This window comes from Hippocampus zosterae, chromosome 15, assembly GCF_025434085.1.
Source record: "Hippocampus zosterae strain Florida chromosome 15, ASM2543408v3, whole genome shotgun sequence".
Classification (NCBI taxonomy): Eukaryota; Metazoa; Chordata; class Actinopteri; order Syngnathiformes; family Syngnathidae; genus Hippocampus; species Hippocampus zosterae.
In genome coordinates this window covers 10,282,210-10,294,386 of record NC_067465.1, presented here as the reverse complement: position 1 = coordinate 10,294,386, position 12,177 = coordinate 10,282,210, and the positions used below count along the sequence as shown (strand labels likewise).

The window sequence follows — 12,177 nt, the reverse complement described above, 5'->3', positions numbered from 1 at the left end:
CAGTGGTGCTTGCAGTTGCCTTTTTTGGGGCTTTTTTTAGGGGTTGGGTGAGGGGCAGGCATAACTTCCCCAATAAAAGTGACAAGTGGTCTTGCACCTTAGATTTGTTGGATGCACACGTGCAGCAAAAAAGGTAAGAGCCACACTTTCGCAACATCAATATTTTCATCAAATCACATAAATGCTTTCATGAGGGGATTACAGTACACTGAAGATTATTTTGTGAATTTGTATTCACGTATTTAATGATTTTTATTAATTTTATATGAATTAAATACATTATCAAAATAAATACAGTACAAAATGCATATTTTATAATAACTAAGTAATTTCATTTATATAAATAAAACATAATTTTAAAAATATATTAATGCAACATTACAGCCAAATGTAGACGTTTCAATTTGATCGTTAATAAATCTTTTGTTCAAAAGCCTAAAAAAAAAGACATAATAATAATAGATATTGGTACATCTAAATGCTGGAATGCATGTGTACCAATATTACTTGTTACATTCCAACCTGTAACACTTGACACTAATAATGATTTTGTACTTGGGTCTAACAGTTTATATTTCTGTCTCAATGTTTTTTACAATTAACGAATATCCACATGATTAATATACTTATTCTATATAAAACTCTTAAATATATATAATCTTATCTATATAATAATTCTAATTTAACTTTGCTGACAAAACGCGGCATTTCTCAGTGAGTTTGAATGTGGCTTTACCTTCAACACGCTGTTGAACATTTTCCATCTATATTTGTTATTTGTTTTGTATGAAGGATAATAATAAATATAACTGTCAAAAATAAATGTATAAATGGACTTAAATTAAGCATATGGCTGGTAAAAAGTATAAGCTTTCAGGGGACTTTTGGATCTTTTGTAATCTGGCGACATGATGCAACCCAGGCTTGACCAACCGTGTGTCACACCCTCAATGTCTTTCAGTGTACCGGTAATTAGAAATCAATTTTGTTGTTGTTGTTGAGAAAATCAACGTGCTGTTCAGCACAAAAAAAATCTTTTTTTTTTTTTATATTCCATACAATTGACGCCCACATTGCATGATGTACGTTTGTTCAAAATCCTCACATACATTGTTTTTTTAATGGACAATGACAAAAGGTGCAAATCAATGTTTTTCGTCTGTTTTAATCTCTAGAATGTCAGATCTAGGGGAGACAACGTTCGAGCCCTCGGGTTCCGATGTGTCCGCTCAACCATCACTCCCTCCGTACGAAGAACCGATACAGCAAGATCCGCCACCCTACTCCCAAGAATTAGTAGTGGAACATGATGAAACCAAAGGTGAAACGACTGAATGCAAAGTGGCAGAGGGTGACCAGCCCTGCCCCGAAATGAAAGCGGAGGGTCAGTCTGACGAAGTCCCCTTGGCCGAGACGTCGGCTTTCGACGACAAGACAGTCAGGAGAGCGTTTGTTCGCAAGGTTGGTGATGTGCCAGACATTTAGCCCAAAATAACGCTAGTGACAAAATGTCAGAAAATTTGTTGGGACAGCCTGACAATATTTAATGGGTGTGTCCCCTGTAGGTGTTCAGCATCCTGACCCTGCAGCTGGTGTTCACATTCAGTGTGGTGAGCGTGTTCACCTTCTCGAGTGTGGTGAAGAAGGCGGTGCAGAGGAACATTTGGGTTTACGTTAGCTCCTTCATCATTTTCCTCGTGGTCTGCATTGCTCTGAACTGCGCCAAGTCCCTCCGACGCAAACACCCCTGGAACATCATCGGTCTGGTGGGTGACCCTGAATATACTTTATAGTGCTACTTAGTGCTGTGATGTTCGTCAGGGATCATCTTTAGAGCCCCTGTTATTCTGTTTTATTGTCTAAATTGACATTGAGCGCTGTCATCCTGCGTGGTTCTGCTTGAGAGTGGGGTTAGGGTTTAATGCAGAGGTCAAGGTTTAAATCACAGTGAAGGCGTCAAGCCAGATTCAGGGTCGGTTTTTTTTCACCTGTCTTCAGGCCATTGTGACAGTGAGCCTGTCGTACGTGGTGGGCACCATGGCATCCTACCACGACACTCGCGCTGTCATCATTACCATGGCGACCACCTTGGTCATCTCCCTCACCATCATTGCCTTCTCGGCGCAGGTCAGATATGACCCGGGACATACCTGTTTCTAAGTACAGTTCATTCTGATGGCAGTGATTACTCTGCAGACGCGCTACGATTTCTCCTGCTGCTACGGCCTGCTGCTCATCCTGGCGGTGGACTTGCTGATGTTTGGAGTTTTCAGCGGCTTCTACTACGCGTACATACCTCAGGTTTGCTACGGCTGCTTAGGCGCCCTGTTGTACTCTCTGGTAAGAACCGGAATGCCTCGACATATGTATCAAAGTACTGTAGTTTGCAAGCCTGGATGACCATTTCATGTAAGGGTTTAGGAGAGGAACTGTTATGATGCAACAACTTCGGGCATGCTCAATTCCTTCAAATTTCATGTTGGGTTAGATTTTCAAATTAAGGATTCAAATTCGGGTTAGATTTTCAAACTAGGGTTAGGGTTTCATGACTGAGTTAAGATTTAAAAGTAGGGTTTGAAATTGAGTGTAGGGGTTCAATCTAGGTTGAGGGTTTCAGATTATTTTTTTGAAACAGGGTTTAGTTTTCAAAATAAGATTTCAAGTCCAGCTTAGGGTTTTAGACTTGGGTTAGCGTTACAATTTAGTCTTTGAAATCAGCGATTGGGTGTCAAAACATCGTTTCAGATTAGAGTTAGGGTTTCAAATGATGGTTTCAAGACAGGACAGGTTTGAAGCGGGACCTTAGAATCGCCTTGCCGTTGTCTTCCTGGCTCAGTTCCTGATGTGCGACTGCCAACTAATGATGGGCGCGCTGAGCTATCGCCTGGACCCCGAGGAGTACGTCAGCGCGGCTCTCATGATCTACCTGGACATCATGCTCATTTTCATCTACCTGATGGGGAAGCGCTAAAACCCTCCCTCCTGCACAACTCCCCCTTCTTTCGACCTTCCGTTCTGCTTCTTTTCCTGCTTCTCAACAGTTATTACAGCATTTGTCAACGCATTACAAGCAGACATTTTGTGGCTCTGAATGAAAACTGTCCAGTTCTTAAGCAACACAAAATGGCCTCTTCAAATATCATTTTGGAGTACAAATTTTCCACATACTGTACATCATTTTATACTCTATTTTTTACATCAAGGTTAGGGGTTCCAAAGTTTCAAGTCTGTGTTATGGTGTCAAACTAGGGTCAGGGTTTCAAAGGAAGGCTTCAAGCCAGCCTTAGTATTTCAAAGATGAATCTTGGATAGCGTTTCAAACTATTCTTAGGTTTTCAATCTGGGTGTCATGCCTGGGTTAGGGAGTCAAATTAGGGTTTTAAACCTGGATTTGTTTTTTTGGATAGGTTTTACAGGTATTAAAATTGGTTTCCAGTCTGAATCAGTGTTTTACAGAAGGGGTAGGTCTAAACACATCTGTGCAAGGTTTTTGTGGCATAAACAAATATTTGTGAATATAAAACCAAAATAAATGATTTAAATGAATGATAAAGTCTTCCACCTTTATTTTGTACTTAGAGTAAATTAAAATGCATATGTAGATTTTCGCACGATAGTTAGGACACTGACGGTAGAATTTATCGCGACATTCCTTCATGTGAGGCATGTGAGTAAGCAGTAAAATATTGTAACTTTAAAACATGTTCGCGTATGCGTTGAGGTTACCACAGGGACGCATAGTTGAAGTGGACCCTCAGCAGGTAGCGCATGCGTGTCTGCGCTGGGTTGTATACGATAAACTCGTTGTACAGGAGCGAGTAAGCACCGGCCCGAGAGCACCTGGCTGAGTTCTTTGTCGTGACGCCGGGACCCATGGGAACCGTCACGCCATTCCTGAGAAACATCAATTAAAGAATGAATACTTTCGTTGGCTCTAATTTTCAGCAACCCTGGGTCAATTTGACCCCGAAACATTCTAAAATTTGTATACTATATAACATTATTGCTCAAATCAAGCAATGTTGTTGCTCTGAGTCAAATTGACCTCAACAATATAGCTGACGTGCCCAAGAAACTCAAGTACCATAACAGAAACGTTAAACAAGCCCTGGATCAAATCGACCCAGGGCATAAATGCTGTTTCCTCAACTCAAGTCAAATCAAACGCTCTCAGGAAACAACCCTAACAAGATGGTTACACATGACCTGGGTCAAATTGACCCAGGAACAGTATCGCTTTCACTGAGTTAAAAACAACATTAATGCTCCAGAGTAAAATTGACCCTGGGCTTTGAGAACAAGTACTCACAGAGTGACAAAATTCTGAGGGTCAGGTCCAGTCCGCCCAATGCCCTTGGTGCTGTGTTTGCCAGCCGGTAGGTTGTTGGCGTTATAGTCTGCGTCCAGCAGCTCGTTACTGTCTCCCAGGGCGACCTGCACATACATGCGTCAGCGACCAATCGTTTTTAACGTGGAAACAAGACAGTTGCCAAAGCCAGTCCATTTTACCTCACAGAGCAGCAGCAGGCCCACTTGGTTGTGGTTCCTGGCAAAACAGTAGTTGGCGCTCTTGGAGGACATGTCAGCGAAGTAGATGCCTTTGCCAAACTGCAACAACAACTTAGATGTGAGGCCGACGCACTAACCAGTCGACCATGAAGGCCGCCTGCCCCCCTACCACACTGTGGTCTTAGATCAGAGGTGCCCAAGTCCAGTCCTTGTGAGAGACCCAATTCAGCCTGTTTCCTTCCTCTAACACACCAAATTCAATTGATCAGGATCATAGGGGCCATAGGGGCTCTCGACGACCGGAGTAGGGCACCCCTGTCCTAGATTTGTCATCGTTCATCCATGAATTTCACAAAACCGTTGGCGGATACTTGCACTCACAACATCATTATTCTTACCATGTAACCTGTGACGGGAGCTTCGGGGGGCGCCACTCTGAGCCCCTGGCTGAGGATGCCCACCCAGTTGGAGAGACGGGACCCGTGCCACAGCAGCATCCTGGCAAAAAAAAAAAAAATCAGATAAAAAACATTTTTAGTGATAGACGGCCATAGCGGCCATTTCACCCGCGATCCCAACCAGACCTGTTGTGAATGTGCGACAGGAAATGGCTGCTCTCGCCGTCGCGGTCCACGGCGAACATGTCCATCACACTCATGGTGTAATCGCAGTGCGTGGAGGCGTGCGTGGACTGCAGGTACTTTTCGATCACCTTTGCATATTTAAAAAAAATAAAATAAAAAAATAACATGCTGAAAGGAAGACCAACTTAAAAAAAAAAAAAAAACCTTGTATTCTTCGCCGAGGGGGTCCAGAGGGTCTAGCTTGCAGTTGAGGGTGTGGTAGTGGCGGTCCAGAGGATGCTCGTCGCCGTCGCTGCTGCTCTCCACCATTTTTACCGCAATCTGGATGTCACTAAGAGCCTGGACACGCACATTAAAAGGGATTTTTAAGAGCTTTGTGCTAATTTTAAGAACTCATCTTCATTAAATGTGACCACGGGTGGGTCACTGTATTTTCATTATTATTTCTATTATTTTATCATCATCATATTGCTATTATCATCACTAACACAGTGAAATACTGATCAAGTTATTTTTTGTTTCCACATTTATTTGTTTTACTGTATTGTTTTATCATTGTCTGTTTACAAGGTTTATTATTCATTCATCTTCCGAACCGCTTCATCCTCACGAGGGTCGCGGTGGTGCTGGAGCCTATCCCAGCTGTCTTCGGGCAGTAGGCGGGGGACACCTCGAATTGGTAGCCAGCCAATCGCAGGGCACACAGAGACGAACAACCATGCAAACCCTCACTCACACCTAGGGACAACTAGAGTGATCAATCAGCCTTCAATGCATGTTTTTGGAATGTGGGAGGAAACCGGAGTGCCCGGAGAAAACCCACGCAGGCCCGGGGAGAACATGCAAACTCCACACAGGGAGGCCAGAGCTGGAATTGAACCCGGAATTTTACTGGAATTACCTCTGCACTGTGAAGTCGACGTGCTAACCACTGGACTACCGGGCCGCCAGGTTTATTATTAATATTGTTTATTTGGACTGTCTTTTTAATACCATACAGTGCTGAGAAAAAGTATAAGATTTTGGGGGAATTTTTTTTGTGCTTCAATAAATTAATTTGTCATTTGAAAACTGCATTTTGTATTTCCTTGGGTTTTTCCGAGCAATTTGGTTTGATGATTTGGAAGCTTTCTGTGTGATAGATATGGGAAAAAAACAATCACAATTTTCCAAATATTGAACCGCTGTCCGCTTCAAGACATGTTTAATCACACACTAGAGTGAATGTTACCTCTAACAATTCAATCTTCTTCTTCAGCTCATCTTCCGTCCGAATTAGAGGCGGCGTTTTTAGCCTGGGGGGACAAAGAATAAAAGTTAAAAAAAGATATTGGTAAATAAATATTGTTACCTTAAAATTATGATCTTAATCATATTTAGACTTTTTTTTTGCCTTAAACATCTCATGATTTTGGCCACCTCTGCTAAATTCAGCTACACCCTTAGTTAAACTGATCATTCAATTCTACCACTGAAATGAGATTATGAATCAATGTAATCAATATTTCGTTCCCTTTTTCATGTTTTCAGAAACAAACGGCTGAGGCCATTATTTCAGAAAGGGGATGATATGTTAGTCAAATAAAATTGTATTCTCCGCACCCAAAGTCATGTGGGATGCGGGTGTAGAATTGATTGCAAGCTTCAACCAGCTCGCTGCCACCATTTTTCCTTTTCAGACACGCTTCGATCCTCTTGAGCGCCGTGTAGCCGGCGCTGATCTGCTCCACGGTTAGTTTGCCTACAATAGACAACAAGAGAACATTTGCCGGTACTTTTTTTTTTTTTTTACAATGACAGTGAGCATGACATGAGCACCAGTGTACCGATATGTACAAGCTGTGAGTAGAAAATAAATGCAACATACTCTAGGCGGACATATATCTGAGTAGTAGCTTCTTGCTTGCGTTAATCATGTAGTGTACCTAAAGTGTGGACATGCAATTGTTTTGGACTGACCAAGTGGAGCCTTGCGAGTATCAAACTTCATCTCCAGCACCACTTCCTCCATGGCTTTGATGTCACAGATGAGTTCCAGCAGAGACTGGACCTTCACATTCAGCTTGGACATCTTCTTCGATGGTTCGGCGACCATGGAGGTCTGCTTCTCCTCCTGCACAAAAGGAAACAAATGGGCAGAAAGACCCGTTGGGCATGACGACATTAATGTTAAATGAGCCTCATGGTCCAGAAATGAAGGGGGAACAAGAAAAAACTTTGAAAAGAAACAGAGAAACAAAGACAACATGTAAGGAAAAAATATTTTAAAGGAGAAAAAAATTATTTCAATGTTAAAAAAAACGTGGGAAAGAGGAAAAATTCAGGGACAAAGGGAACAACTGGAAAAATACATTTTAAATAAAAATTAAGAATGTGAATGGAGGAAATGAGTTAAAAAATGGTGAAAGGGGAGAAAATAGTAAATATGTGATCTAAAGGCCAACTTAAAAAAACAGAGAGAAAAAAATCCACCTTTTTACTTGTGCCAAAGTCCATGTAGACCAGGTCGTACTTTCCTGCCACCTTCTCAAAGCTTGCCCTGTGCTCCCACTCATTTTTTGTCTTCTCCAAGAACCTAAAGGCAAAAAACCCAGATGACAATTAAAAAATAAATAAATAAATTCCATGTGGTGACCACTGAGGGCTGTCAACTGTTTGTCTCACTTCTTCTTGAAGAGATCTTTAGCCTTCAGTAGATCTCCACCGTACGACGTCAGGCTAGACTGGCCCTTTTTGCCCACTGTGTGACACCAAAGAGTCTGTTTAAAAAACAAAACAAAAACCAGAGAGCACCACAAGGCACCCACCTCTGCCCCACCTCATCCACACACTGAACACCTTGGCCGCATCATCCTCAAGCAGCTGAATCAGGTAGTATTTGTTGTTATTGAACTGAAGGTTGGTCTGCAGAAACAAAATAAATCGCTCTTACTTTCTGCAACTCCTCACCCTCTAATGAAGCCAAAAAGCAATTTACTTGGTTGAGCATCACGTTGTAAATGTCCCCTCCTTCGCTGTAAACGTGAGCCTGCACCAAAGACAAAACCACAGTGAAACTGAGCCTGTGGCTCACAGTCACCCTCATCCCAAACCCTTCTCGGCGTAAAATGTAGGCACTTTTCTTCAAGATGGGAGCGGTACCTTTCCAAGCTTGGCTTGGCATTCCGTGTCCACTGGAGCGTTTCCCTTCATGACCACTGTCTTCACAACCTCTGGAACAAGAACAAAGCAAAACACACCTTGGATTGGGTATGCACGCGCCAGTTGCGAGGGTGAGTAGCAACTGTTGCAAGATTTCCCAAAAATGACTGTCTGTCAAAATGCTGTTTGGAATGACCACTCCAACCGGAGCACAATGAATCAAGAATTTCGAAAATTAGATGATGGATTCCAGAGAAATTTAGTTTCTTTGTGTTGGAAAAAAACGGCCTGTAAGGGGAATGTTTTTGTATGACATCGCCTGTAGAAAATCTGTCCCCAAAAAATAAACACTTCAAAATCAGGTAAAACAGCAGAGCTTTTTTATTTCTCAATATTCTCCTTGACCCTTTAGTTTCGTCTTCTACTCGGGGAACCATCTGACTGTCAGACAAGTTTCAGTAAAAAAAATATATCCACCAACTGCTCATACAGGCCAAAATTCTGAGACGTCGCCGGGTCAAAATTTATGTTTCAAACACTGAGACCTGCCTTAAAAACTTGATTTAACAAGCACAAATATAGGATTATAATGGTCAAAAGAAAATTTTGATCTGATGTCTTTACATGACTAAATGCATTTTTGACATTGATTTTTAATTTTCTTTTTCTAGCACATCAGGTTTTAAGGTATTTTCTTTCTTTTTTTGGAGGGGGGGCCTAGTTTGACTTGCATCCAGTTTGAAGAGGTGAAACCGCTGTCAAATCTTTCACAAATTGCCGCCTACTCGCGCAGATGCATTAACTTAATATGTAATTACTTTGTATCTAGTGTGAAGCTGTTTGCGTGGTGCGTTCCTCCGGGTGTCAAATGTGGCTGTGCGTCTACTGTATGAATGCGGTTGTTACGTGTGTATTTTCTTCACGTGTAAGAAAGTAATTGAAAGTGCCCCGGTGGCTGTGTCTATCGATGCAAGCACGCCAGGTGTGCGAAACCAACGCACCTTGACTGGGCGTCTCTTCCTTGAGTTTCTTGTCTGTTCTGCTGACTTGGCTCGCGCTGTTGCCTCTTTTCCTCTTGCCTTTAATCGGCTGCTCCTCGCTCTCCTCTGCCTCCTGTTTAACCTCCGCAGGAACCCCGTTGGGACCACTGGCCTCTCCCCCGGTGTCATCAGAACCTGCTGGAAACATCATACAAGACAAGAACCAAGGTGAGTAGTTGAATCCTCACATCCTGTAGTAGTACTTTTTAGTATTTAGTTTGTATTATTGTGATGCTGTTTTACACTTTCAGGGTTTCTCCATGACCCTTCAAAGATCAACCGGTAGGAGTTTCTTGGGTAACCTGTGCAAATGTAGCGTAAACACTAAGAGTTCTTGGGAATGTTTCAAGCTCCCCCTAGAAACACTGGTTTAAAACCCAAAATTGAATCCCTCACCTTAGCTTCAAACCCTTGTTTTAAACCTGAATTTGAAACCCTAACTTTGGATTCAAACCCTATTTTGGAACACTAATTTGAAACCCCAAGGTCACCTGGAAACCATCATTCAAACCCTAACTCTTGATTAGAATTCTAATTTGAAAACCTCCCATTTGTTTTAACACTTACCCAGGCTTGAAACCCTAATCCTGGTTTTAACCTTGTTTTAACTTCAAATTTGAAACCCTAACCTTGGCTTCAAACCCGTTGTGTAACATTAACCAGCCCCAAAACCCGTTTTGAACTCTAATTTGAAATCCTAAATGCGTCAAAGGAAACAAATCAAATTTCAGGATGACAAAATGATATCTAGTCATTTTTATTGGTGTCTAATATAAAATAAATGGTGTTCAGATAATGAATGTATAGATGTCAAACACACCCTCATCTGCTTTTAGTGTCTGCGAGCGGATCTTCCTCTTGTATTTGGTGACGGAGTTGATTTGGATCATCTTCTTCAGATCCAGCTGGTAGACCAATCCTGAACCCAACGTCAGGGACAAGCGGGTTTGCCCCGAGGTCACGGCCGAGTCCAGCAAGGCACAGTCGTTTGGAGAGTAGGCCTCCCACTGGCCTTCGTCACCCTGCCACTGCCACACAACTGACACGTCACATGACACCATAGTTAGCTGCGTAGGGAACCATTTTTGGTGTCTTAATGACATCACTATGCAAGGAAGGATTTTCATTTAAGGTTCCTTGAAAACATCATCCAGGCAAGGAATCATTGTACGTTTCAAAATGATTTAGCGAAGGAAGGAAACACGTATGGCATAGCCATAAAAAGGCCTAATATATCAGGGAACCGTTTTAAGTGTGGTCATGGCAGGGCCAGGAAAGGACCCAAGAATGGTCTCTTCATGACATAACCAGAAAAGGAACTATTTCAGGCACCATAATGATTTAGCTGTGTAAGGAATCATTTTAGGTACCAATGAGCCAGGAAACCCACTTTTGGTACTTTTGTGACATAGCTAGTCAAGGAACTATTTTAGGTACCTTCATGGCTTAGTCAGTCAAGGAACCATTTTAAGCACCTTCATCACTTAGCTTGGTAAAGAACATTTTAGGTACCGGTACATTACTGATTAAAGTGGCCTGACGTTTGGTACTTTTGTGACATAGCTGACTCGGTAAACATTTTAGGTACATGAATGACAACACATTGGTTATTTTGCTGTGTTCACCACAGTAAATCGCACAAGAACTACAAAGACAAATTATGCAAATAACGCTGGCAGCAGAGTTTCTGATCACGGCAAAATAACCACAGCGTTGGTTGACAAAGCCGGACAAAGAACTTTAGTGCTATCAGTACTAAGCACGCAACAATTTCCGCTACCTTGTTGAAATAGCGGGGCGCACTATAGTCTGAATATTACGTGAACACAAATGTAATAATTATAACAAACTGTTAAGAAATGTATTCCTTACTGTGATTTTATTTAGCCCCACTCTGTTGTTGGTTCAGTTCAAACACGAAAACAAAGAATGTAGAATGCTGTTGGAGATATTTAATGCTCACTGTGATTACAATCACCTTTAGTGCCCCTCAACCCCCACCACTTTAAGGCCCCCTCCAGAGGACATGTTTGACATCAAAAGAGTAACTGTTATCTCAAGCATCTGTGTTCCTGCCATCACACCAAAGATCAGACCGAAGACAATAGTTGGTAGTGGTGATCTGGTCTCACCTCACCACTCCCAACCTTTTCCAGCTACACCGGGTCAGATGACATGTACATTTCTTTGTTTCCAGGATTTGCATGGAGGCATAACTGTCCGCCTCTCATTATCATATTGTCCCTACATATTCTCATGACTGCATTTTTTTCTACGCTTCCTGATGAGATCTGAGACTCTCAGGAGCCCGAATCAATTCGTGTTGCGTTGTGATAAACTGAAGAAAAGACGACGTGGTGTTGGGTCTGCTTCCACCTTATAGAGAAATAAAAGAACCTGTGTCCAAGGAGGGCCTTAAGGAATTGGGTAGATCCCCTCCTCTACAAAAACATCATAAAGAGTACTTCCACTCAAACCACATTCCTGCTGGCATTTGGAGCGAGTTCCAGGACATTGTGTGGAGTGTAGACAATACACACATTCAACACAACAGAAATTGCTCCGCCGACGTAGCCAGTCACGATATAACATAACAGCAGAAACGGATAATAAATATTTATTGTAACATATTAACAGCAGTCAAGCGTCGAAAGTCTATCACTGCGTTCATGTACTTTCACTTTTCGGTCAAGTCGGGACAGCAGGCGAACGCTCACCTTTCTCAGATGAGCTTTCTTCATTTTCAGGCAAAGGTTTTCTTCTGGAAATTCTTGTAGACCGTCTCATGACGGTTAATAAAATAGATTACAATATTAGCTCCGCAGCGCCGCAGTGTAAACAAAAACCGTTGAATAAAAAGTGGGCGGGAAACTTTCCACTTCCTGCTGCTCAGTCAGCCGGCA

At 42.2% G+C, this 12,177-nt stretch overlaps 2 protein-coding genes across 5 annotated transcripts; one reads left to right on the top strand and one right to left on the bottom strand.

Moving 5' to 3' along the window:
- The first annotated feature begins 46 nt into the window (after nt 1–46).
- On the top strand, nt 47–3,159 carry si:ch211-284o19.8 (protein lifeguard 1). The gene is made up of 6 exons (XM_052087444.1): nt 47–133; nt 1,176–1,461; nt 1,566–1,766; nt 1,999–2,127; nt 2,197–2,340; nt 2,837–3,159. The coding sequence occupies exons 2-6, from the start codon at nt 1,177–1,179 to the stop codon at nt 2,969–2,971; spliced, it is 894 nt and encodes a 297-aa protein (XP_051943404.1). The 5' UTR covers nt 47–133; nt 1,176; the 3' UTR covers nt 2,972–3,159.
- Nucleotides 3,160–3,550: 391 nt separating this feature from the next.
- On the bottom strand, nt 3,551–12,158 carry parp2 (poly (ADP-ribose) polymerase 2). 4 transcript variants are annotated; one of them, XM_052087398.1, is made up of 17 exons: nt 11,992–12,158; nt 10,095–10,313; nt 9,236–9,412; nt 8,235–8,305; nt 8,071–8,121; nt 7,901–7,997; nt 7,758–7,833; nt 7,566–7,668; nt 7,053–7,206; nt 6,696–6,834; nt 6,325–6,388; nt 5,298–5,432; nt 5,094–5,221; nt 4,908–5,007; nt 4,510–4,608; nt 4,310–4,434; nt 3,551–3,894 (listed from the first exon to the last, which is right to left on the bottom strand). In XM_052087398.1, the coding sequence occupies exons 1-17, from the start codon at nt 12,059–12,061 to the stop codon at nt 3,723–3,725; spliced, it is 1,980 nt and encodes a 659-aa protein (XP_051943358.1). In that variant the 5' UTR covers nt 12,062–12,158; the 3' UTR covers nt 3,551–3,722. The 4 variants fall into 4 exon arrangements, with proteins under 4 accessions (XP_051943358.1, XP_051943359.1, XP_051943360.1 ...); XM_052087399.1 differs by having other exon boundaries at nt 9,236–9,409; XM_052087400.1 differs by lacking the exon at nt 10,095–10,313.
- Between the last annotated feature and the right edge of the window lie 19 nt (nt 12,159–12,177).